This window comes from Cebidichthys violaceus, unplaced genomic scaffold, assembly GCF_023349555.1.
Source record: "Cebidichthys violaceus isolate CVI_PGR_0920_01 unplaced genomic scaffold, fCebVio1.0.p SCAF_14, whole genome shotgun sequence".
NCBI lineage: Eukaryota > Metazoa > Chordata > Actinopteri > Perciformes > Stichaeidae > Cebidichthys > Cebidichthys violaceus.
In genome coordinates this window covers 617,501-645,000 of record NW_027176307.1, presented here as the reverse complement: position 1 = coordinate 645,000, position 27,500 = coordinate 617,501, and the positions used below count along the sequence as shown (strand labels likewise).

The 27,500-nt window shown below is 43.2% G+C and overlaps 1 protein-coding gene across 26 annotated transcripts in view; it reads left to right on the top strand.

Moving 5' to 3' along the window:
• ptprk (protein tyrosine phosphatase receptor type K) overlaps positions 1-27,500 on the top strand; it is a 100,199-nt gene that overhangs the window by 28,422 nt on the left and 44,277 nt on the right. For all 26 annotated transcript variants that reach the window (XM_068708393.1, XM_068708382.1, XM_068708374.1 and 23 more), the window contains 7 exons: positions 10,776-10,898; positions 17,173-17,333; positions 18,408-18,459; positions 18,560-18,618; positions 22,128-22,209; positions 23,694-23,809; positions 24,191-24,365. In XM_068708393.1, coding sequence (XP_068564494.1) covers positions 10,776-10,898; positions 17,173-17,333; positions 18,408-18,459; positions 18,560-18,618; positions 22,128-22,209; positions 23,694-23,809; positions 24,191-24,365 — 768 coding nt within the window. The remainder of the gene's footprint in view (positions 1-10,775; positions 10,899-17,172; positions 17,334-18,407; positions 18,460-18,559; positions 18,619-22,127; positions 22,210-23,693; positions 23,810-24,190; positions 24,366-27,500) is intronic.

The window sequence follows — 27,500 nt, the reverse complement described above, 5'->3', positions numbered from 1 at the left end:
TTTAGAGAGGAAGGTCTATAAACCCTTTAATATACACCTGCCTCCAGAAGTTACAGCTCCACTCTTACTTTATGTGTGTTATCAGTTCAGACACAGTGTTTACCCTCCGCACAGCCTCCGTCATGACGGGCCAACAGAAACGTGTGATCTATGTTTAGCCCTGCAGACGGTCTCAGAAGAAGATGCTTTGGTAGTCGTCTGGTCCGCCGGCGTGTTATTCCCACTTGTGTGTTATTCCCACTTGTGTGTTATTCCCACTTGTGTGTTATTCCCTTTGTTTGGGTCTCTGTGGTTTCCACCGCTGTGTAATGTGCTCTCTCTCTCTCTCTCTTTCTCTCTCTCTCTCTCTCTCTCTCTCTCTCTCTCTCTCTCTCTCTCTCTCACTTTTTCTGCACCAGCAGTGAAAAGTAAACTTCCTCCAGGACTGTAAATGCTATCGTTAGGTATCTTTTGTTGTTCGACAGAACTGTGTCACAACCACAGATAAAAGAGCTTCTTTGACATATTTTTTTTTTCATATTTGATTTTTATTGGTTTCAGAAGTCCCAGAAACATTTTCCAATTGTTATTTTAGGCGCTCCCCCCCCCCCCTCTTTGAAGCTGGATGTTTTAGAGTTGTGGTTTTTTTTATCTGTGTTTATTTGTTTGTCTCTCGTCTTTTTTTTCCTCACTTGCCTCTCGTCTCTCTGGTATAAGTGCTGTTTCAGGTTGTTCTTTGTGTGTCCGTGTGGAGAACTGCTTTTTTTGTCCGACAGACTGAACAACAGAAGTGCTTCTGCTGCACAAATACGGGATAGACTAAATCCGAGCCGCCGGTCGGTCAGTCGGTAAATCAGCCAGCCAGCCTTTGAACCCGCTCGCTGGACAATTGGAGAAGTCAGCCGGGCCCGTTCAGTGTGTCACCATTCTCTGTGCTGACTTGCTAAGCTAGCTGCTTCAGATTTAACCTGCTTATAGCCTTTGGGGGGACTTTTTTTCCCTCTAAACTCACACTCAAGTTTCCTCCTCTTATCACTTTTCAGACTCTTCCCTTCCTCTTTAGTCTTCCCTCCTTCCCTTTTGTTTTCTGTATGTTTTCTTCTTTTCCTTCTCTGTCTGGCCTTACTTACCTTGTGTGTGTGTGTGTGTGTGTGTGTGTGTGTGTGCATGTCTGTGGGGGTTGGTGCTCAGTGTGTGTGTTTGTTCTGCTCTTATCTCGTCCACACCAGACCTGTTTTTCATTCCAAAACCTCAGCTGTGCCCCGATTGGCTCAGAAACAAACGGCCTCCTGTCTGCTCTGCGATTGGCCCTTTCAAATCCTCTTCAAATGGATAAATCATGACTCGATTGTATTCTCCCGGTAATTTATCAGCTAGTTATCAGGACCACATGACGAATGGCTCGGTGTCACAGTGTAAAAGAAGCTCGCATGTGGGTCCATACACGTGTGTCTGCCCAAAATGCAGACCCCCACCTGCTAGCAGTCATTGCGACCCCCGCTCTCCGTCCAGCATTGATCCCTTTACCCTCCAGGCCTCTTTTGTACAACTCAGTGGGACATTCCCATTGTGTGTGTGTGTGTGTGTGTGTGTGTGTGTGTGTGTGTCAACTGCGCTGTGCAGTAAATCCTGGATCTGTTTTTTTTCTTCATCTTCTGACTTTCAGATCACCCGCACGATGTTTAGATGATAACATGTTGATCGTTTCCTCGATCCCCCCCCCACTTTGACTCCTGTAGTTAAAGGTTGTACAGGCTGCAGTGAGTCAGCCAGTCGCCATGTTTGAGGTCAAGTGTGCGATGAAGGGTGGGAGAGAAGCGGCCAGTTGAGACTTGTTGTTTGGAGATTTTCTTTACTTAAAAGGAAATACCAGCTGTGCTCTCAGTTCAGAGCCGGGCTGAGTGCCGTCTAAGGGCTCAATAATCACTCCCCCCTGACTCATCGAGAGTGACACACACTGACACGGGATCTGATCGCGGGGATGGTTTATGGGTCGGTCTTTCGGTGACGTTGTAAGCCACCAATGTCTAGAGTCATCTTAAGGCTTAATTGCGGGCCATAAAACTTTTCCGTCGAGCTCTCGTTACTGCAGAAAAGCAAAAAGGCAAAAGTTGACCTGTCATGTTAAGACAAAAACGCCGGCAGTGTGTCAGCGTTCACACACCACTGTGTTTTATAGTGAAAAGGGGGAGCCTCAGGTGTCAAACTGTATTGTACCCACACTGACAGAGACAGAAAGAAAGGGGTGGACAGGGAGACGGTGAACAGAGTGTTGGGTGTGGGGAGACAAACGCACAGAAAGAGGGGAGTGTTCCGCTCTCCTGAGAACGAGTGAAATCCGACTCCCCCCGGGGTTTATGGGTGAACTCATTCACAGACGGCCAGAAGGGGGGGGGGGTAAAACAGAGGTGAGGAGGATTTCCCAAATTTTTTTTTTCTCCAACATCTCCCGGCCTTATCTGCCAGCCAGTCAGTGAGTCCGTCTGCATGTGAAGTTGCTTTAAATGTCAGCATTTGAATAGTAATAGAGATTAACGATGGAGAGATAGAGACGCAGGGCGGGAGAGGAAAAGCACAGGAGAGAGAGGTGAATGTCATAAAGATAGTGTCTGTGAAAGGGTTCGACCCCTGCTAACAGTGCTAACAGCTATCTCTGGACACACACACACACACACACACACACACACACACACACACACACACACACAGTATACTGACTATAGTGTTGGTGAAAAGAGATATTCCCAAAAGCCCTTTCTCGACCGCAGGAACTTTCCAGAGAGGCTAGGAACCTTTTGAAGAACTCAATGCGTTTCGATTGACAGGGACCAGAGTCTAAATTAAATTCTAGCTGTTCTTTTATTTGCCTTTACCCACTTAATATATACAACATTATTAATGAATATTTTTCAAATATCTAATTTTTTTTAAATATGTTGTGAAAAAGCTCCAATGGCCACCCCTGCAATATTGTCGCGAGATCGATATCAAGGTATTTGGTAAAAAAAATAAATATTGTTATTTCTTTTTTTAATGAAGACAGAGAGAAGAAGAGAGAGACTGCTGGGAATAAGAGAAGAAGAAAGAGGCGGTTTCGTTCTAAAACATAAATAAATAACTGTCAAACACTCAGAGGATGATTTACTGTGGAGAGTGACGCTCTTACTTTCATTTTCCTCCTCTGCGTTCCACTCATTACAACGTGAAATCAGTAAAATAATAAAACGCTGTCGCAGTAAGACAAAACCTGGGTTTATATTCAGCAGCCTGTCTCACCTCATGTTGCCTTTTCACACGGCGGTGGACTCATTTGCCAAATTTTTTGCAGTTTTATTTAGATTGCTATGCAAACGCAGACTACAATAGGCTGAAGGAACCTTTAAATTCCTTGCAAAGTAGTACCAGGACTGACATTACCAGGAACGTCTTGGTGTATTTAGGGTGTAGGTGCCATGTTGACCGTCAAAAGGTCATTTAGGGTTGTTTACTCATGGCACTCCCATCAGGAATCTAGGGCTACATACAGTTTTAATGCTGATGCGGTTGTATCGGTTGCTGATACGGATATCTTAGCTAACCAGCAGGAAATTAATTGACATTAACATTTTTAATTTGAGTTTGTGAGGATTTGCAGTTTTCCCAACAGTTTTATATTATTATTATAAACTGCATGTCTTTTGGGGTCTTCAAGCACTTTGAAGACACACCACTTTGGATTCTGGGAAATTCTTCTCTCTGCCGTGATGTGTGTGTGTGTGTGTGTGTGTGTGTGTGTGTGTGTGTGTGTGTGTGTGTGTGTGTGTCAGAGTAAAGCAAGCAAGACAAAAACAGGCACAGAGACAGAGTGGGGAGGTTTGCAACGCTGCTTTTTTCCGCTGAGATCTGACTTATCGATACTGTGTGTTTTTACGACCGTATGATCGATTCCCGTTTAGAACGGAGTTTCAGGGGGCATCCCTACTTACAACGTAGAAATGAGAGCCTCATTCAACGGCAAAAGTCAAGAATTTTACAAAGAAAGCTCTCAAAATGTACATTGTGCTATTCAAGCTATTTGTTGGCAACAGCGTTTTTTGAAAGAATCCGTCTGTAAGTAACATCTCACTGTCCAAAACACGAGTTATCGAGACGTGCCGGCCAATGGAACGGCGACACGCAGCGATGGAGGTCACAGCAGAGCCTGTACCGCCACATCCTGAGTTTGTGGAAAAATAACGTGGCGCACGAAAAAAAATGTGCTCCAGTTTGAATTTGAATTGAAAAGCGGCATTAACCCCAAGAGAGGAGCAGGGTGAGGGGAGGAGATAGTCAGGGATGGAAGGACAGAAGGAAAAACACACATTTCTGTTTTACTGTTACTGTCAATGGAAACTCCTGAATCAGCTGAACACACACACACACACACACACACACACACACACACACGTCTCAGATTCAATTACAGCATTGTGAGATGAAGGAGAAATTCTTCAGCCTTCAGCACTTCCAATTAAACTACCGCTCTGAGTGTGTGTGCGTGCACGCATGAGTGTCACTGTGTGTGTGTGTGTGTGTGTGTGTGTGTGTGTGTGTGTGTTGCTGTGTAAGTCGTGTGTATTTGGGTGTGTGATTGCGCGTGCCCGTGTGTATGTTTAACAGGCGAGGTGTGTGTATATGGGTCTTGGCTTTGATGGCGTCGCGCTGCGCTGCAAGGGCCACTGAAGCGTGACGAGTGAGAGTTTGTGTGTGTGTGTGTGTGTGTGTGTGTGTGTGTGTGTGTGTGTGTGTGTGTGTGTGTGTGTGTGAGCCTCTCTGATGTCACCTTGTATCATTTCAGGCTAATTTCACCTATTCTCAGAGAGGGATAGAGAGAACAAGAGGCAGAGAGAGAGAGAGAGAGAGAGAGAGAGAGAGAGAGAGAACAAGAAAGTAGAGACAACACAGAGAAAGTAAATGATAAGGTACAACTTTATTAGTGTCCTTGAGGTGGTCAGGGCCACACACAGACACACACACACACAGACACACACACACACATATTCAAAACAACAAACACAAGCAACAGAGAGTACAGAGTGTAATACACCACAGTAAAAAGCAATGTTAAGAGAACATTAAGAAAGGCCACTGTATAATAATATGACACAGATCGAGTAAAGTGAAACTGCGTCATCCCTTCCGACTGAATTCCTCTCCTCCTCTCTTTTCCGTCTCCTTTCCTTTTTTTAAGCCGTCTTCATGCGTTTGAGCCAAAAACTAAAACTGTTAGAGAGTCACTGGAATGAAATGTCCCACAAAGCCATATATAATTATAAATCCGGGTCAGCAAACGTAATTATTAACTCGACTCAGACAAATTTTTTAGGATTTGGAGGGAAACAGTATTACTGGTGGTTGGAATTGGATTTTAATGATGTAAATGTAATTATTGTCCTTGGAAATTATTTCCGTTTGCAAAATGTAGCTCCTCTCCTCTTCTCTCCCCTCCTCTCCTCTCCCCTCCTCTCCTCTCCTCTCCTCTCCTCTCCTTGTGGTTTGATTGTGATGCCCCCTAGATTTTGATCCTCATTGAACGATTTATTACTGCAGGAAAGACAGAATAGAAGCAAAAGACAAAAGCCAACGGAAACAAAAGAAAATAGTTAATCAATAGGCTTAGATTCATCTCCCCCAAAAAAATAATTACATTTTTCTGGCGCTCCATTTCTTCGCACTCTTTCCTCCCTTCTCACCCTCTTTCACTCACCCTATCTTATCTGCTCTCTGGTGATAACATCTCTGCCCGCAGACTGCAACTGAGCTCTGCTGATAAATACTAGTCACAGTCAGAAAGAGAGTAGGAAAGAGCGAGGGTAAGCACTGTAAGTACATTAGATTCCTGAGCAGATCTGAGCTGTTTGGCCTCAGCAGGAGCTCAGAGCCAAGAAGGGATGATGTCATCTGATTAGCTCCCATACATCGTAAAGTGTAAAACATCATATATAGGGAGTTAGTGCAATCAAGACAATTTTCCTCGTTAACTTACCGTAAAAATATGAGTATTATTGATTTCAAGTTAATTTAGCCTAATATATCTAGTTTTTTTTTTAATTTCCTGACCACTTCAGAACTTACTAAAGCTGCAATATGTGGGATTCAGAGTATTCGTATAACAGCAAATAACTCAGACATTTTTGTATTATTCAAACCAAGATTGGTTAACTTACATGTCAGACTTCTCTTCATTTCCAGCATTCACAGAATTAATGTAGTTTACTTTCTTTTTCTGTTCTTTACTTTTTTCTAACGGACAGCAACTGACTCCAACTCTGCATATTTTTTTTTTTTTACAGATGTATTTGCTTTCAAACTATTTTGCCATTTTATAATTTCACAATTCACAGGACTGCTAGTTCCAACTGTTTTCTTTACATTGAGTCATTGATTGAGTTTACAGAATATCCTAAATACCGTCCATCTCCTTTGAGGATCTCACTGTTGATCTCATCGAGGACGGAATTCAAACACATATGCAATACATCTAATAGTAATGGAGCCTCACATTCAGTGGCATTAAAGATGTGTAGGTGCAGATGAGACCATCTCAAAGCATGTACAAACTGCCACTTTGTAGTATAAAGCCAGTTGTATAGTTGCTTATTTGAAGCGACCGCACAACACCAAGGTGGTGTCATGTTGCTTGTTTGTACTCTGGTCCAGTCTAAGAGGAGTGTTCTCTGGCACAAGGGCACAAGTATTGACTTAGCATTCTTAGATTTGTATCTCTTAGTTATAATGGAGTTTCTTTGTCATAATAGATTTTCTGGAATAGTCTAGAGAAAAGAGAAAAAAGCACCTCAGACCTTCATTTGATTTAAGCGTGTCCCAGGGACTCCTATCTGTTCAGACTCCAGCCGTTAGATGGGATTTAATGCTGCCTATTCTGCAGATCGGCCAGATCCCATTGGAGGAGCGGAAAGCTAATCAAACTAGCTATTGTTACGCATTATTGCCGTGTTGCCAACTAATAATCTTGATTTAGGTTAATAACCGAGGAATGTACGTGGTCTTTTTATTCCCCCCTCGGGGAAAAACAGTTTGAGTCAAAGCACTTTTCTTTGACTTGCCTCCTGGAGGTGGAGGTCAATGCAAATCACCACAAAATGAGTCTGAGTGACGGTGGCAGATGTTGTGTCTGATGCCATTCAACAATCTTTTAGGAAAGACTGCGGCTGTCCTGTTTCATTGCGTGTGTGTGTGTGTGTGTGTGGGGGGGCGCTCCTCTCTCTGCCCTTGAGCCTTTATCAAGTCCTTCTAATTATTTTATAATGCAAATGAGTCGCCATTATTTCATTAGCAAGGCAGCCAATCACAGAAGCTGATTAGGAAGTGATTAGCATGCAGTCGGCTCCTCTCTCCCTCTCTCTCGGTGTCCTTGTGAATGGAGATGAGGGGGGCAATAATATCCCATCTGGACACACACTCGTGCATATAGTTGGAAAATGTCGTAGGGATTTGTTCTCCAATACAATACAGTTAACACACGCAGCCAGACCCAGTACGAATACAGCAATACATACTGTATAATTACTGTATTTCTGATACTGAACTGGACTGTTTGCTAAAAACTCACAGTTTTCATATAAACTTAAAAAAGTGATAATGTGTCGCTGCTTTCTGCTGCCAAAATATCTGTTATTGAACGTTTGATTACAGTTTGTACCAGTAACACGGCTCACCGGATGCAAAATAGAAGTCAGTGGTTGTTAGAATTTGATTATTTATGTTTAATTATTTAAGGAACAAAGACAAATACTCAATCTAGATAGATGGATAGCTTTGTTTGGGAAAGCTTGCGTCTTTTTTTCCACAAGAGGTAAGATAATAGTTCAAGGTCTGCTCTGCTCATTATTGGCAAGAACTATCAACTGTCGGATGCATGTGTCTGGTGGTGTCTGGTGGTGTGTGTGTGTGTGTGTGTGTGTGTGTGTGTGTGTGTGTGTGTGTGTGTGTGTGTGTGTGTGTGTGTGTGTGCGTGTGTGTGTGTGTGTTGGTTTAAGTTGGCAGGACACAGAGGAAAGGGAGAAGTGTTAACTAAGAATGTGGGCGAGCTAGTGTGAGGTTTGTGTGTGTGGAGACAGTTTCACACATATTTGGTTTCTGCAGACCCCCTTTTCAGCAGAGACACACACACACACACACACACACACACACACACACACACACACACACACACACACACAAGGACACACGGCTACTCTGTTAAGTATGTTTGAGGCTGAAAGCAGCAAGAATGTCTATCAGAGGTGCGCAGACGAGAAAAGAGGAATGCTTTACGATTGAGAGAAATGTTCTTTTTAAACCAGTCAGTAGAGCGGAAATGTAAAACACGGTAAGCCGAGCCAAGGCAAAATACCTCCTCTTACCACGGCACTGTATCAATGCTGAGTGCAACTCACTGTGTGTGTGTTTGTGTGTACACAGTTAAAAAGCCCACAGCGTGATTTTAAAAACAGTGGGTTTTAAATCCAATTTCACTGTATTCTGCTTTCAGAAGCAAGAGAATCCAGAGGAAAAGATTTGAAAGTGAATAGAGCTTCTGTATGTTCTCTGTAGGTCGGCGGGGCCAAACTATCGCTTTAGCATACAAACCAAAAGCTAAGTGCTTCTGCAATCCCCAAACTACAGCCTAACAATTCGTCACTTGAAGAAAACACCAAACGTCTAAAAGGCTTTAAACTAAACTAAAACACGCATTTTTGTTCTCGGCAAGCATTAGCAGCACTTAGCACAACACTCAATGAATCAATTACGTGTCACTTCCTACCTTTATTAGAAGTAACGTACGCACGACTTACATGAACGTGACTTTTTGTTAACCGTGGCGATGACATTGACCTTCCTTTTAGTGGGACGCTCAGCGCTCATTCAGGACCAGCTTCACAGTAAACTGCAACGATCATGCACATCAGAGATCAGGACAAATGCTGGTCTTGTCTCATAGATTGCAAACTAATCAAAGATCATATTAATGAAACAGTCATAGCTGTTTGGTTTTTTTAATTCCCAGCTTGCTAATTTAACTTGAACAACATGTTTACTGAGGGAACATAGAAGCAAAGCTCTACTCTTCACTCTCTACTCTAGGTCTGTTTCTACGCTAAGAGAGTGGGAAATGCTCTATCCTGTTGTTAACAAAGGATGCTATTTTACCACCATAGCTGCATAACACGCACACGGTTACCTTTCCACAGCCAGGCAGTTATTAACAGAAACCATAGGTTCACTTGTCCTCGCTTCTGATGCGGTATATTGTTGTACACATGAAAACATACACCCTAGAGCTACACACTTTCTGCTCTTTTAACCCACGCAGAGAGAGCTACCTGACGGCAAGATGTAAACTGACACACACACACACACACACACACACACACACACACACACACACACACACACAGCAGCATGTGTTCCACATCAGTTGAACTGTATTGCGTACGTCCAAGCCGAGTTTCTGATAGAATAGTTTGTACTTCCTGCCCTCTACGTGTCCCAGCGTTTTTTTTTGTTTTTTTTCCCCCGCATTATGACCGGAGGTGACTCGCTGTGACAAAAGACTTAATTGAACTGAATGGGAGTTGCAACCAAGAGAGGCTGGTTTGAGAGAATGACGCCAAGAGGAATGTGATCCCGGTGCTCCTCTTGAGGCTTTTGAGTCACAGCCAACCATGCAGCCGGCAGCAGAAGACAGTCGCTTAGTTTGATGTTAACTTGTTTCTCCTCCGGCGGCGGCTGTCACCTCGTGGTATTCGTCTGTAGCGGGGAGCTCAGATCAGCGGGGTATCTGAGGGCCTGTCGCTCTGCTCTCCATCACAGCCGCCGCCGCCGCCGCAGCAGCAGCCCGCTCTAGGACACAGGTATAGCGGAGCCACTGAATGCGAAGGAGATTTCTGCTGCCGGCAGCGCTGGTTGCTGATAGTGCTTCATGGTGGCTCGCTGCTGTGTACCTTCTAGCTCTGTGTATGTTGGCGTTGAGGTTTGCCGCTCTTTCGTTTCCAAAATACCTGGAAATTTGCACGTTTCATTATTGTCTTGGGTTTGGTTTGTTACGATTTGTTAATTAATTACAACTAACGTGTATATGTAAGTGTACTTTTTCATTATCTCACTACCATAAAATGACATATGCAAGGTTTTATCTCCTCCTACTTTTGGTAAAGGCCAAGAAGGGCACAGAGGACACATATCAGTGACCACTAACTACCAGTGACTTGAATCAGATGCTATTGTGGCTTTTCTTAGCCGTATCTCTCCGAGCCATTTCATTAACACAAGCCGTGCGTTGCTCTTAGCTCAATGAATCAGATGGCTAGCAGTGACCCGCGTGCTATTTCTATCAGCAACATCGCCGGCACAAGCCACGTATCATTTCAAGTTGATTGTTTCAGCCAGCCGCCAGGGACAAGCGGCGTCTCTCTGTATTAGAGCCACTTCCTGTTGTGGGCTGGGCCACCGGCGGCCAGCTCACGCATTGGTGCCCCCCCCCCCCCGAGGCCTGCGGTGACGGGCACAGATGATCAGCTGAAGGCCCCTGGCGGTTGAGTCAGAGGTGATCCTGATTGGCCCTGAGTGACAACCGTTGGAGACTCCTGGTGGTTTCGTTAATGAGCGGAGACGCAGACACGCACAGAAAAAAAAAAAACAACAACAAAAAGTTTTACAGGATAAACCCAAAAGGAGAAATCGCGTCGCATCCCAACTAATTAGATGTAGCTCATTCAGTCGATAATTACTGATACCGTGAGGTGAACTAAGTGTGATTGTGTTTGTGTTCGCAGGGAGCTGTACGTTTGATGAGGGCTTCACTCAGTGTGATTACCAGCAGGATCCTTACGATGACTTCGACTGGACGCACATCAACACCCAGGAAGTGCCGTACGTCTCACCAGACCTGCCACAAGGTAAGACTTGTTCAACTCCTCCAAGCGGGGGGAAAGTAATCAAGTACATTTACTCAAGTACTGTCGTTAAGTACAGTCATTTTATTTGACATATCAGTCATGGAGGCCATTTCTTTGCAGAGCCAGTACTTTTAATACCTAACTATGTAGTTTGAACACAGGACTTTTACTTGTAATGAAGTATTTTTTTTTACATTGCATCCCCTCTCCTCTTTTCTTAGACATCCTCTCTTCTCCTCTCCTCTTTAATCAGTAGTTTTTTTCTTCTCCGTGGTGATGATGAAGGGGAAATTAAATCTTTCTGCCTCAGGGCTGAGGGTCTAATTAACAGAATATGAGGTCATTAATCAACGGCAGGGAACAGGGAAGGTTGCCTACTTTACAATCTTAAAAAGCAAAATGCTATAACAATAGCCGGCTATGCAATGTTGAGATATTGACTGGCATTACACAATGAAATCCACAGAGTAAGAATGTTGACTGGTGTATGAACAATGGCGTTAACCACGGCGAGGAGGCCATGTTCAAATGTATCAACCACAAATCATATCCTTAATGTCGGCCTCTCTCTTCTCTTCTTTTTTCCTTTACTCTCATCTCCTTCCCTCCTGTGTCCACTTGTCTCCTCTCTTCGTGTCTTTTTTCACCTTCTTTCCTCCCCTCCCCTCGTCTCTTGTCTCCTTTCCTTTCCTGTCCTTTCGTCTCCTTTCATCTCCTCTCCGCTCTTCTCGTCTCTTCCCCTTTACTTTCCTATAATCTTGTCCCATCTCCTTTTCTGTCCTACATTCTTCTTTTGTCTCCTTTCCTCTCCCAAGGTCTCCTCTCCTCTCCTCTCCTTTTCTGTTGTGAGAGATTATGACTTTGTTACCATGACAATGTAATACCGTTATTTATCTCTCGTGCTTATCATCGTGACAACCCAGCGTCGCTGACATTTAGAGAAAGGTTCGGTTCAACACCGGCTCTTTATGATTTTCACACACACACACACACACACACACACACACACACACACACACACACACATTTCCTCCTAAAATGTGTGTACCTGCTGTCTGGTGCATGTGGTCCTGCATATATTTATGCCATGACGCAAGGGTGGGGTGCCTTGCCCAATGGTACGGTGCACAAACTCTAGCATTTAGTGGTGTCACTATGCGGTTTGAAGAGGCTAAATACTTTGCACAAGAGTGCGAAAGTAACGCCTGGAGTTTGCATATCATTAACTTCTGTAGAAGCTGGTGGGATGAGCAGGGGCGTGAGGATGGCAGGCCAGGTTAATGGTTTGGAGATGTTGGATGCGTGGGGGGGGGGGTTTCAGTGCGTTGCCTAAAGGTACAGGAGCACGACCTGACATTTGATGTGTTAATGATGCCGGCAGGGCGAGGCACAGCGGTGCTGCGGATGGTAAACCAGGTCGCTGGAGGGGATTACAGATGCAGCTCTTGGCTAGGTTTTTTGTAGTTGGAAGAAGTAGCAGGGAATGGGTGAGGGGTTGAGTTTGGTAGCTTAAATGCACTTCCCCAGGGACACTTTGGTAATACCTATTATTAGAATTGTTGTTTTTGTCAGGCAGTCCACCAGCCACCAGTAATTTAGAGGTACTCTAGTCCGGCTGCAGTCTTCCTGAGGGCATGGCATGATTTAGAGCACAGCCAGTAAACCCTTTGGGCTTTTGACCCGTTAAAACAAAGGAATACCTCGTCCCTTTGTTTGTGTGTGTGTGTGGGGGGGTTGTTAAGAGTATTTGGCACCTCAAAGACCATTGGGAGTGAATTTATTTTGCTGATTAGTAGTTCGGTGGGTTATATATAGTCAAAGGTATTGGCAGAGAAAAGCAGTCATCTTTACACAGAACCGTTTGAGCGTCATCAGATAGCTCCGCCAACAATTCTAGTTTTGTTCCTTTATAAGCCACGTTGGTTCGTCCCAGTTGTTAATCACCGTTTGTGCTTAAGGCAGCATTGACTGCGGAGGGACGGTTTGGCAGTTTTTGTAATAGAGCTAAAACTATTCTGTGTAATCTCTTTGGGGGCTGACGTTGGCACTAGCCACCATGGCAGCGTCTAGATGCTACGCTGGCAGCGCGCGTCGTGCCAGTTGAACATTCACGGGCCGGGGCTCTGTGGCTCAGTGGACTAAAGCAGATACTCTTGACTCATAATGTTGTCAGCCAGTACCACTCTAAACCTATTTGGCAAGCCATTCTGTCCCCGTCTCTCTCTCTCCTTCTCTCCCTCTGTACTGTTTAATAAGGTCGTCGGAAAAAAGGCATTTAAACATCGCAATGCTGATCAAGTAGTCGATTGACTCAAGATTCAAAAATAATTTGAATAATCTATTTTTCAAGCAAAAATGCCCACAATTGCCTGATTACAACTCATGTGAAGCTGCTTTTTATTTGTCTTTTATGGAAGTGAATTGAAAATCTTTGGCTGTTGGTCGGATAAAACGAGACATTTGAAGACTTCACTTTGGACATTTTATCGGCCAAACAAATAATCAATTGATAAAGAGAATGCTCTGCAGGTTGACTGATAATGATAAATACATGCTTTTATGAGAAATTAATTCTTAATAATGATTAAAAGCCCACATTAAAAACCAATCTTAAAGACAGGTTTATAGAAACACCAGTGGAATGGAAAGCTTGTATATTTAGGGGAAAATGATTCCACAGCCTGGAAGCAACAATGGAAAACACTTGGAAGACCCACTGTGGATTTTTTAACAGGGAACATGTGATGAGGTGAACACGAATATGATCTGAGCAAAATACAAGCACTTTTGGTCCATGCAGTGCTTTCAGAACAAATGAAACAATCTTAAAATCAGCTCCTTATTGGACATTAAAGTACACGGAGAGTCTTGTATCTTTTGTTGTATTACTGCTTTACTGTGGAATGTTGTTGCCATGCGATGCTGAGAGCAAAACTCTCCCATTAGCCGCTATCCCAACAGCAGGCCGTTACTGTTCAGCTGGAGAATACTTCCTTTCTATCCACCGCGCTGTTGTTGTTGTGTGACATATCTAGGTCTTAAGGCTGTCTCGGGGGTATTTTTAGCCTCATCGTTATATTGTGCCGTCATTCTATTAGCGTCCATTTTAAACTTTGGCAGTTCAAAGACGTCGGCCATTTTAGAAATTGGCAGACTTCAGGTGTCAGATGTTCTCGGCATCACGGGGTCTACTTTTGTAGTATACGTGTTGTGTCAGGTTCATCAGTCTTTTATAACTCATATTCAATGCTATTTTTGTCTCAGATTAGGCATTGCTATGTTTCTGTATTTCAGTAGCCATGCAGGGGCAATGCTTGAACATTGCCTATTCACCAAGTATTATTCAGCTGTTTGTACCTAACCCTAGACCGATTTGTTATAATTTTGCAGCAGGTAGCGTTGTGATAAGGAGCTAAAGGTTATATTTTTGCCATGTCGTCACATATCAGGGTCTCTGACTGTCTGCTAGGAGTATTTTTGGCATCTTGGCAGACATCTTAACGGTGCTTTTCTCATGTCACCATCTTAGAATCAGTGCCAAAAAAAAGAAGCAATAGGAGTGACATCTGTCTTCTGTTTGTTTTGCATGATAGTTTGGGGGGGGGGGGGGGGGGGGGCTGGCCTACTGTTGTTTCCGGGCGGATTGGCTTTAGTCCAGTTTGGATGTTCTCATTTTGTGTCTTATTGGTGACATTCAGAACCAGGAAGTAGGATTATTTTAATACTGCTATGGCTACAATAGAAGTGTGTGTGTGTGTGTGTGTGTGTGTGTGTGTGTGTGTGTGTGTGTGTGTGTGTGTGTCCATGCAGGCTCATGTTTGTGTGCACCAGTTGAAAGCCTGTTATGTTCTGCTGAAAAGTGTTTTCTCACAGTGGATTAGCTGAACAATAAGTGATAATCACTATTGTTCTACAGCTCATTGTATATACTGTAGAGCATGTTGCGTATGATTTAATATGCAAATAGATTTAACCATTTAGGATGGAGTGTGTTTAACTGGAGCACAGCTATTGTGTTGTTTTGTACTGTATTCAGTTCTGTTCTGTTCTATTCTGTTCTATTCTATTCTATTGAGATCTAGTCTGTGTTATTATATCCTATTCAGTTCTGTTCTATTCTACTCTATTCCGTTCTGTTTTGCTCAGTTTGTTTTATTCTGCTCCAGTACATTGTATTGTATTGTGTTATATTTAGGGATGCAGCCAACAATGTAATTGTTTTCATGTATCATGATTAATCTATCAATTATTATTTCAATGACTGGACAAATTCCATAGCCTATAAAGTGTCAGAAAATAGTGAAGTTTCCAAGAGGCCCCGGTGATATCTTCATGCAGCCTGTTTGAGCCCAAAGACATTCAAGACGTTACATTTACAACAAACAAACCTCCCATTTTGAAACCAGCATATGTTTACTACTTTTGCTTGAGAAATGACTCATAATTAATTATCAAAGATTGACTTACCCAATTACTCAATGTATTGTTTCTGCGCTAGTTAATTTCTAGTCTATCCTGCCAATATAATGAATCGCTATCATGGCTTCCGTCCCTCAGTTTGGGATGAGCCCATGTGAGATTGTGAGATTAGACATCAGGCAGGGAAGGCTCATATTTCACCGGAGCAACATCTGGTCGAGGTCTGAGCTGATTACTGGAACATCTGGATGGGCTGACTGACCGCCCAGTCAGCACACCCAGATTATGAATAATTTTTTTTCAGCTGCATTTCCGGCAGTCAGCTACTATAGGTCCAAGGTAAAGTAGTGAGTAGTGACAGCAGACATAACAAATTACCCGAAGTACATTTGTTATTGACTTACTCCAGTGGCTGAAAACTTTCTCCAGAGTCCCATCATATTAAAAAGAACAAAACCAATGGATTTATGTTTGAAATCAGCAGAGAGAGGAGCAACGTTCTGCAAACAAAACAAGTAAGCCAGAAAGATACAACCCAGAGGACAGCTATGAAAAATGCAATTAATCATGTGACACCGCTGGGTTGTTGCAGGTAAATTGTATTTTGTAGGATGTGGAAAATGTGACGAGTGTGGTCAATTTAGATTTTGTTGACACGTTATCTCTGCTTAAACGCTCACACATTTACAATTATTATTACCTGAAGGCAGCCCAGTTCATATACAGAAATGAAACGGGAGACAGGGAATAAAGAGATTTCATCAGAACATCAAACGAAGAATATAAAAGAAAGAAGAAAGTAAGAAGTAGCTTTTTTTTCCCCCTGCTCTTCTCTCTTTCCAATTCCCTGTTTATTTGTTGTCGGCTTGATGAGAAACAGCCTCAGAAACACAAAGGAGAAACAAATGACACAGTCTTAGTAACAGGGGTGGGTTTGTACTGTAAGCTCTAAAGGAATGAGAGGAGAGAGAAACAAGTGAGTAAAAGCATGCAGACATAAAGGGAAAGAATAAAAAGTCTTTTGGGGTTTTTGTTTTGTTTCATGAACAGAAACTCACTGCTTCAAAGTGTTTATGTCGAAGACGAAAGAAGCAGGGAAATGGGGAAAGTTTAGGTTGGTGTCTGTTTGTGTCCTAGATGATGAGTTTAGTGCTGTAACTAACTGTAACATAGCCTAGCGTACACACACACAGACATGGATACAGAGCAATACTAACTATCACAGAGATACAGGAAGAGGTATAGGATGATTAAGATGGAAGATTGTATCCGTCACATGCACACCGCAGGATACACCGAGAAATTTAAAGCGACACGCAGCACAAAAGACAACAAAACCAATATGAAGGTAAAACGCCGTAATATTCACTTATTAAGACAACAAAACCAGAATAAGCAGTATACAATAGATGTACTGAACTGACTTCAATACCATAAATGGGGAGGAGTTAAAAAATACATGAATAAGCTTTGAAATAGCTTCCTTAATTCACAGAACTGACACAGCTGTGTGTCTTAGCTGTTCTTGTCTTCAACAAGGCTTGCTTTCAAGCTACACGGTAGCAGTTCACTCATGTAGCTGCATGTAACACAGGCAGAGGGCATTTAGCCTAGTCTTTGGCAAGTCCAGTCACACACACTAACTTAACTCATCAGAGGGCACCGCTGCCAGTCTGCTCAAGCTGTGGATTTCCGCAGGTATGTGGGGTACAAGCACAAACAGCTGCAAACACCAAAGAGCTGATTCACCGGTTTTGAACTCGATCCACCACAAATTATATGCGTTTCTTTCTTCTTCTTTTTTTTTTTTTTTTTTTTTTTTTGACCCTCTCTTTGTCTCTGTCTCTGTGAACAGGTTCTTACATGTTTGTGGACGTCTCGCAGTACGACGTTGGGGAGAAGGCCAGGTTCCAGCTGCCGGTCATGAAGGAGAACGACACTCACTGCATCGACTTCAACTATCTCCTCACCAGCCCCGACGGCTCCAGCCCCGGCACCCTCAACGTCCTGGTGAAGGTAACGAGAATACTTGCAGAAATGGGGCATGCATGTATACAGATGGAGAGGGAGAGGAGCTCGATGGATCGCAGGAAGTCCCCCAGCGGTCCAGGATTCTGGATATTTCAATGCAGAGAAGCTAATATGGAAAAAATAATATCTATTTTTCTAGTTCTTGTCAGCACTCATGCTGCAGCACTCTGGATCAACTGGAGAGAGAGAGAGAGAGAGAGAGAGAGAGAGAGAGAGAGAGAGAGAGAGAGAGAGAGAGAGAGAGAGAGAGAGAGAGAGGCCTTTACTGGCCTCTACTTAGTAGTTTGCACTGTCTGAGGCAAGGTTTGATTTCATGAGACACAAACAGAAAACATAAGGTTCCTTTTACTCCATAAAACAAGCCCGGATGAGATCAAGTGCCGAGTTAAAGCTTTCCGTTTGTCACAATGGCAGATGGTGAACAGAGCCTCTTAGCTTAAAACAAAACAAAACGGAATTTATGGGGAAATGCGGTCTCGCTTTTTGGAAATACAACCACAAGTAATGCAGCTAGCATGCGATAGAGGCGGCTGGCTGCCTTTTCTTTACCGGGAGCTTGTGTAAGGTTGCCTAATTAAGCTTTAATTATTAATCTTACAATGAAATACCGACTTTTAAAATCAGCAAACATGCACTTTGAACACACTGAGCGTCTTTGTGGTTAGATGAAGATGTTATTTTGTTGGACATTTATCAAAGTACTAAGTGTGATGGATAGCATATAGAGTATAGAGCCGTGCCGTACCATGCAGTAGTGCACACACATTTTATGATGCAATAATCCAAACTTTTCCCAACACTCCTATCTTCTCTTTCCTCCTCCTCCTCTTAATTTTTATTTTTTATTTTATTTTATTTTATTTTTTTTTATAATTTATGGAAAAGGTTAGAAAACGCTTTAACTGAAGATTGCCATTTTACTGGTTCTGTCTCCTCCTGGTTCTGAGCAGCAGGGGAGTACTGAGCTGGAGGACTGCCCTCCAATGTGATGACTTAAAGTCAAACCCACTACTACTATTACTACAAACATCTTATATTGTGCTCTGTGTCTGTTGCTAGGTAAACAAGGGTCCGCTGGCCAACCCGATATGGAACGTGACGTCCTACACCGGTAAACTCCGGCTCAGAGCGCCACTCGAGCTCTCACTTCATAACTTATTGAGACACTGTTGACTTTCTCCCCATGTGTTGACTGTGATATTGTCTCTCAGGTAAAGACTGGCTGAGGGCCGAACTCGCCGTCTCCACCTTTTGGCCCAATCAATATCAGGTAACTCACTGATAGCAACCAATGGCTGTGTTAATGCAGGGTTCCTTCATCATGTGAATGTTTCTTTATTTATTCACTTGTGTTCATGTTAATACAAAAACACCACACACACACACACACACACACACACACACACACACACACACACACACACACACACACACACACAAAGGCATACACATGCTGGGGGGTAGGCAGCTGATTTATTTGTGTTGACTGAGGCTCAGGAGGTGACGATTAGGCAAGAAAGACACTGAAAAACACTAGGTGGGTCTCTGTGTGTGTGTGTGTGTGTGTGTGTGTGTGTGTGTGTGTGTGTGTGTGTGTGTGCGCACATGTGTGTCACCATGCTGGACATTGATATCATTTTTCAGCGTTGTTGTTGTAGTGAATACCTGACTGACATTATAAGATTCACACATTAAAGAACGTGTGCTCGTATGTCTCTTCATCTCTTAATATACGGCCGTCAGTCAGCATGATCTCCCTGTGTGTGTGTGTGTGTGTGTGTGTGTGTGTGTGTGTGTGTGTGTGTGTGTGTGTGTTGGCTGGTGTTGACAGATGTGTGCACGTTGTGGGGTAGCTTGTCTCCGAATGTCCTCGCAGGCATACACACACACACACACACTGATCATGTTAACACACACAGCCTGGGGACCCTGTAACATTACTGCAAGGCGAAGTGTGAAAGCATCCTCCAAATGGCCCATCTGGAGCCCAGGCCCCCTCAGTGACGACGGCAGGAGATCACCAGCATGAAACTCGTGTGTCAACATATTTTAATTGAACATAATCACCCCGGTTTGCTGAGGCTTATGTATGTTTTTCAGGGTATGAAACAGGTTATTGGATTTGAGGTTATGAAGCTATTTGTTCATGTTGGAACATGTTCCTGCGTTAGCGCTTTAGCTTGAGTTGTAATGAGACTGGTTCCACCAGGGGAAGCGTCGGCACATGCAGACGTATGTCGGCACGCACAAACATGCACACAAAGAATTAATGTGCACACAAAAAGGCACACCCACGCTGCACTGTTGAGACCTTGTAATTGCATTTTTGTCTTTATTTCAAGTTTATTTCGTATAAAAACAGGTGACGATTGTGTTCCTTGACTCTCTACCAGACTGCAATACAACCTTTGAGATGATTAATTGATTAGTTGATCAACAGTAAACTAATTTACTATTTTGATACTCGTTAAATAGTTTCTCTCCAAAATTGTGGGTTTTTTTGACCCAAGGAAGTGCAGCGTCTAGTTTAAAATTGTTTAAATTAGAGTTTTTTTTTTAGAACGCTGCATCTAGCAATACCGGAGGCCAAGCAGTCCGCTAGAATACCTTGGGTTTGGACTGTCGGTCAGACAATACAAGACTTTTAAAGTTGCTATCTTGGACTAAAAGAAACTTCTGAGTCAGTAATGAAATGCATCATTATTTGTATAATAGCATTGTGTTTAGAAAAAGAAGTTGCCCTAAACCCAGCAGTGACTCGTGACTGAGAGGATTCAAAACTATTAACATGAAGTGGAAAAAACTTTCAACATTGTTGATTCAGCGCCCATACAAGCATGCATCAAAGTGACATGTGCCATTAGTCGATAAGAGGATGTTCGCTATCGTCCTGTCTGTCAGTCCTCAGCCTTCATAGCGTATCTGAGTTGTTTTCCCCGCGTGAGAACTTGTAAACCCGAGCTATCAGCGATCCTTCCACCGGTCGGGCAGCGAGTCCTCCACGCCTGCATGATCTCCTCAGAGGTGATCATACGTCGGACCGGTGAGTCACAGAATGCAAAGGGTCTCATGGCTGCCGATCACATCCTGCAAAGAAACAAAAGGAGCAAATGAATTGCATCCAGGCTGCAGTGACCTGATGCAGCGTGAAAACCATTTCAAATCCACGTCTGCACGATCGTTAACAAATGAGACTTAAATCTTGGACTTGACGGCTGTGAAACACGACGCAGAGACAAAAAAAGATCTGTTATTTAAAATTGAACATACAACTTTCTATAAAAAGTGAACTTTTCAGACTCAAAAGCTTGAATATATACATGCGCACGCAAAGGAGAAGTCATGAGGTCATGTTGTGGCTACCAAGGCGAACGTGGTTATAATAACAAGCGACGCCTCGACAGCAGACTGAGGAGGCATGGCGGGCAGGAAAGCCAGTTTTCAGACAGTCGGAGATGAAGGTATTAAAAGTCAACTGATGTCTCTCTGCTTTGCTCCGCAGTGAGCTATGAGTGAAAGATGATAGGGTAGAGAGACAAGATAGATTGGTAGGGGAGGGAGACGGAGAGGGGGAGAGTATGACAAGCAGGGGGATGATAAGCTATGGGTAAACAGTTCACGGCAGATTTCCTTTTGCAGGTGATGAATGACAACAACCGCTCACTCTCTTTCTGCCTCCGCCTCACTTTTTGATGGCGACCTCCTCTCCTCTGTTCATTACAGCGCACCTCTCTGAGCAAACACTGTTAGAAAACAGAGGCGGTGAGGTAGGGGAGAGGAAGGCTGTTTTTTTTTTTTTTAAAGAGAGATGGTGTTGGAGGGCTAACGTATGGACAAGGGGGGAGGGAGGGAGGGAGGGAGGGAGGAAGAGATAAGTGAGGATGAGGAGAGAAGTTATCAGACCATGAGGTAATGAAATGAGATGGTGGTAAATGGAAGCACCTGTTGAATGCAGCGTTATTGCAACACTCTACTTGAATTTTAGAATCTAGAGAAGCAGGTTAGCGTTAAGACACAACAACCAGGAAGCAGACCGTCGCTTTCCACATTCAGCGGCTTTTTTCTTGATTTCCTTCATTTGTTTGACTCACAGATAATGGATGGGTACGAAAAAAGCAATAGATAGGCTCCATCCTTTCATTCTCTACCTTAATTGCGTGCGGTTTCATTACTTTTTTTTTAATCTTTTTTTTTTGTGGCAGCCATAATATGTGATTATTATGATCCAACAGGAAGTATCTCATTCATCCTACCTGACTTGGTGGCCTGAATGTATAAATCCAGCAGCAGTCAGGATGGCAGCTTTGTATTTATCCAGTTTAGTGCCCATCACCTTTCTGTCCATCCTGTGAAAGCCTACGTTGGATCCCTCACTTCCACTGCACATTTAAATGTCAATCGTCTTTCTATGGAACCAGAACACATCTAGAACTTCAGAGAACAATAGATTTGATGGTTGATTAGCCTTCTGATATGCAAGCAGAGCATTTGTTGTTTATGTACGTTTCAGTTTTCTCCTTGCAACGGCATTTCCAATGTTTTTGCTGCGTTTGTATTTTGTTTATTTGTACATTCTGAATGTGCTCCAAGCTGTTCTATTTACGGGCTAATGGAGGGTCTGAATGACTCGATATTCTAATATTCTCTTCTGAGTTTTAATTTAATAAACCTTATTTTCAAACATACACAAATATAACAATGAATAACTTAAAAGGGTAAACTGTTCCTTTGAATGTTATATATAGACAGTAATAGCTAAATCTCTCTCTCTTTTCTCAGGTCATATTTGAAGCAGAGGTTTCGGACAGCAAAGCCGGCTTCATCGCCATCGACGACATTCAGGTGCTCAGCTACCCGTGCGGTGAGTCATTAGCATGCCAGCAATTAGTCCTAGTTCGCTGAATAGACGCTGATAGCTTTGGCCACTAATTAGACTGTACCTGGGATGGTTTCTGTTGCACTCGAATGGGTAGATAAGTGGGAAGGTGACACTGGAGAGGAGGGATGCGAGGAGAGGAGAAAGACGAGAGAAATAAAAAGGGAGAGAGAGAGCGAAAGAGCGAAAAGGAGAGAGTGAAGCAGGAAATGAGACAGTTTTAGGGCAATCATAGAGAGAGAAGATTCGGACCACTCAGCACTTTCTCTCTCTTTAACCCACATCTTCACACACACACACACACACACACACACACACACACACACACACATAGGGAACAGTAGCTGTCTTGTCTCACACTGACAGGAAAGAGATGAGGGCTGCAATCCATTTTAAATTCTCGCTACGTCTCAAGTCGTCTTCTCTCCTTCGCTTGAGTGTTTCCTTACTTCCAGAGGCCAGAAAAGAGACGCAACGACAAACTGCTACCGTTAACAGAAGGGTCTGTTAATCTAGAGCCACGGGCAGGTTCCTGGAGGGTCCCCTGTGTTTGGAAAGGAAACAATTACAACTCCTTTTGGTCATCCGTCTTGTAGCGCCACTGAAATCTCTCAGGGCAGTTTTGTTTCTTAATAGATTCTATTGATTAAAAGTCACAAAGATAAACTGTCTCGCTCCGTCCTCTTGTACATTTTGTGAGGTCCCCGGTATCACTGTTGTCCATGTACCTGTCAGAAGTCGGCAATATGTTTTTCTGACAGAAGTTCTTGGGCGTTAATTTTGTCAATGAAGTGACCTGGAATATGAGAAACGTGTAAAAAGAAGAGCCCCAGTCTTTTAAAGGCAGAGGAGCAGGACTCCTAATGGGAAGGAGCAATTAGTACTTAGTCTCCACAGTGGAAGCATTCATTCTCACAGCTGCATTTCTGGACACAGGTTTGTGTGTGTGTGTGCGTGCGTGTGTGTGTGTGTGTGTGTGTGTGTTTGTGTGTGTGCCTGCATGAATGCGTGCGTGCAAGCTAGTGTGAGTGTGTTTTCATTCACCATGCTATCTAGGATTGCAATCACCTCCCCAGAATAAGAATATCATAGCTGGACTGCATCTTCAGGCTCTAAAAGAAGGTTTATTTCACATCCTAGCGTGGTCGTTAAGAATCGGGAGCGATACGAATTATATATAGAGGATGTGACATTGATGTTACCTCCAAGCACTGTTTTTCATTTGACTCCAGTAAAACCTAATCGCAGTAATCACGAGTATATTCCTTAGGGTTGGAAAACATCCCGATAATGTGTACAGGGTGTTTGTGATAACCTGACCTGTTTGTGTCTGTAACTCCCTCTGGCTCTGTCACCTCATCTCCAGACAAATAAGATTAAAACCAAAAACATTTTTAAAATACGACTACAAACTGTAAATCCTTGGTGTGGACTCTATCTAATTTGTTTGACCTCATTTCACTCTGTAGATAAATCCCCTCATTTCCTGCGTCTTGGGGACGTGGAGGTGAACGCCGGACAAAACGCCACATTTCAGTGTATCGCTACAGGACGAGACACATCCAACAATAAGCTCTGGCTACAGGTACAGCTATAAAACATGCATGTGCACGCACACACACACACACACACACACACACACACACACACACACACACACACACACACACACACACACACACACACACACACAGAGCGACCCCAGGCAATAGCAGCTAACACGATTAAGACTTTAATAGCTGCTGATTTCATTATGACTCTATTGGAGCCATGACCTTCAAACCTGCTGTCAGTGTGAGTACTGCATATATGTGTGTGTGTGTGTGTGTGTGTGTGTGTGTGTGTGTGTGTTTGCACTTGGGCATGTGTGGTCCAGTGCTACCTTGTGACCTTGAGCAAGGCAGTTAACCCTTCACCAGCCCCTGCGGCCCCTGATTTCTGTCCGTGTGTTTTGTCTGCGCTTCAGAGGAGGAACGGAGAAGACATTCCCGTGGCTCTGACGAAAAACATCAACCACAGACGCTTCGCTGCCTCCTTCCACCTCAAAGAAGTCACCAATCAGGATCAAGATCTGTACCGCTGCGTCACTCAATCAGAGCGCGGCTCCGGGGTGTCCAACTTTGCGGGTCTTATCGTCAGAGGTGAGGATTTAAAATATATTTTCAAGGTTATTGGATTGTTTTGTTATTCCCTTAATACCTGTGTTTTCTTTTGTTTTCTCTAATGTAATATTCAGCTTTAGTAGGTATCTAAAGGAGATATCCACACACACACACACACACACACACACACACACACACACACACACACACACACACACACACACACACGCACGCACACACACACACACTTAGTTACTGTTGCTTCGTCCGTCAAGCTTTCCGATCTCGCCTTGAAAGTAATGCAGTTTTCAATGATAATGGTGGCACATTTACCTCTCAGCCTCTGTTAGTACCAGTTTATGAAGCGATGGGACCTTGATGTCAGACAGAGGAAGACAACAGCAGGCTAAAACAGATGCATTGTTCCTGTACTGCACTGCAGAGCTAGTAGGGTTATAAGTATGATATGGTCAAACGTAAGATGAGTCTTATTTCATTTTAACACTGTTTGACTTCTTAGCTTAATTAGGACAACAAAAACACAGGTTACTGTACTTAACTTATAGGCGTTTTTGCTCGTATATTGTGTACGTATATCCAAACATTAACGTTACAAAAGATAAATGCTTTTAATGCTATCTCAAAGAATCGTTTACTGAAGGGTTATCTCCCCCAATTCCAATAAAGAGCAGGACAAATTCACGAATGTTAAAATCTGACTGCATCCAGGACCGGCTACCACTCAGTGGTTAATGATGCGCTATTGTGTACATAACCCTTTAACCCTCACAAACTAGCAGTTACTCAATGATGCTTACTCTGAAAACACCAGGCCAGCGATTCTCAACCTTTGGTCACTTAAGGCCCACTTTTGATCGTTACAAATTTCCAAGGACCGCCGTCCCAAAATAAATGAGAGAAAACCCCCACAACATGACCAAAGAGAGCAGGAACTGGGCTGTAAGCTAGGCTACTGAGCTAGTAGGCAGACATGCTAACGTTTGCAGCTCACGTTAAAGCAGACAAACACCTTGTTTAATCCAGTTCTTATGGGTTTGCTCCTCTGTTATTCTCTTTGGAAAGGCAAAAAACAAACCGGTGTTTCACCATTTTGAAAAATCTAAAGCCAGACAGACCCTTTGTGTCCACAGCAGTTACAGATGCTAAGCTAATATTGGCAATCGCTGTAAAGCAGATTGGTTTAGCGCCCGGTCAATTCTAAAGTTGACTCATATATACAGACATACATAGTGTTATGGGTAACTTTTTACTGTGCTCATATTTTGAAATGTCAAATGTCTTTCCAATCAAATGTGCATTCACTGTGTCTGACTGATAAAATGTAAGTTACTAACACAATATAGACTAATGAGGAGAGTTTCTGTGTGAGTATATTTAGATGTGTGTATGCCAGCCTTGTGTGTGTGTGTGTGTGTGTGTGTGTGTGTGTGTGTGTGGGGGTAGTGTGTAGTGTGCAGACGCTTGTGCGGGTGTGAAGCAGCCGCATTAGTGTCTATGTGCACATGTGTATGCTGTGAATGTGTGTGTGTGTGTGTGTGTGTGTGTGTGTGTGTGAATGGAAACTGTGTGCGCTCCAGCTGTCATGTGCAGCTGACATGTGGTTAATAAGGTGTCACCAATGTGTGTTTGAGACGGGATGCTTTATTCATTCACATCCAATAGCTTACATATTCAATTCATCTCCCACAGAGAGAAGACAGGGGAGGAGGGCAGAGAGAGAGAGGCTGAAGGCGAACGAGATTCAGAAAGAATGATAAGGGGGTGACAGAAAGGGGGGGGGGGGGCAGAGGAGAAGCAAAGAGAGAAGTGGTGATGGTGAGGAAAAGTTAAATGTAAATAGTCTGCTCATTATCTCAAGAATATCCATATCAGAATCAGGAATATGTCTGAATATGTAAACAGCCGAGCCGAGTTATGTTTATTATTCTGCATAAGAGATAGCAGACGAGAAAGAAATGAGAAATCAAAGCAGAAACGAGCACCATGAATATTAATTTTTCGCCGGTGTGGCTCAGATAATGGAGCTCTTACGCCGTCCAGTTTAGGGATTCCGCTCTCCGTGTCGCTTGGGCAAGACACTTAACACCGGCGAGGTTGTGGGTTTACTTACACTGGGACGAGAAAATATGGACGTTTTTTCTGCAGGACCTTGCTGATTTAGTAAGAATACATAAGTGGCTATTTTTTATTTATCGTGAACATCTTTTTGTAAGTGGGAAGACGAAGAGGAGAGAGATGAGGGATCCACTCAGCGGGAGACGTGTGTCTTAACATGAATAGGACCGATATCTACATATATGAAAATAGATTCAGGTTCAATAAGACGCAGTGAGTGACACGTGTTTCAGAGCCAGGCATCGGCCGCTTTCTCAATCTGCGAAAAAAGATGCTTTTGGAGCTCTGAGGGATATTGCAGATTATGAATATTGATCCAGACTCTGGTTGTTAGAAATATATCACAATTAAAGAAGGAGGACTGCGCGTATGCATGTGGAAGGAGAGGAGCCTCATGTTTATTTATTAGAAATATCAGATAGGAGATGAGAGCCAGAGAAAAATCAAAGGAACAGGGAATATGTTTATTTCCCTTCCTTGAAAAGTACGCGTGTTGGAAATTTGAGGTTCCTGTAGGACATTGACGACCATGAATATGGACAGAGTTAAGCTGCATTATTAATGTTTTTGCTCTGAATATTCTGCTTAAATATTTATTTATTGTGAAATTGAAGAGAGGAAGAAAGATGAGGGATGATTACTAGAGGAATCGTGTATCTGTTACAAATCTGATCAACAGAAAATGGAAGAAAGAAACATAGGAAAGTGCCAACATATTGAAAATGTTTGACAGTAACCCAGGTTTTATTTTCAAAGGCTGAAAGTGGTCTGCTGGGTGATGTGAGAATGCCTCGCTGCAGGTATGCACAGGCCTAGTCTATTGATATTTATAATATGTAGATGACAAAGATGGGCCATTTTGGTCTCCCTCTGTGTGTGCTGGAGCTGTCGAGATCAGAGAAAAGAAGCACATTTTGTTGACGCAGAGGTGCATCATGGGAGCATGAGAGGTGTGACATGGGGATTCCCAGATTATTCTTATACTCGCGTGTTTTTCGTTCTCCCTTTGGCACGTGAATGTTTCCTTAATTAATGACA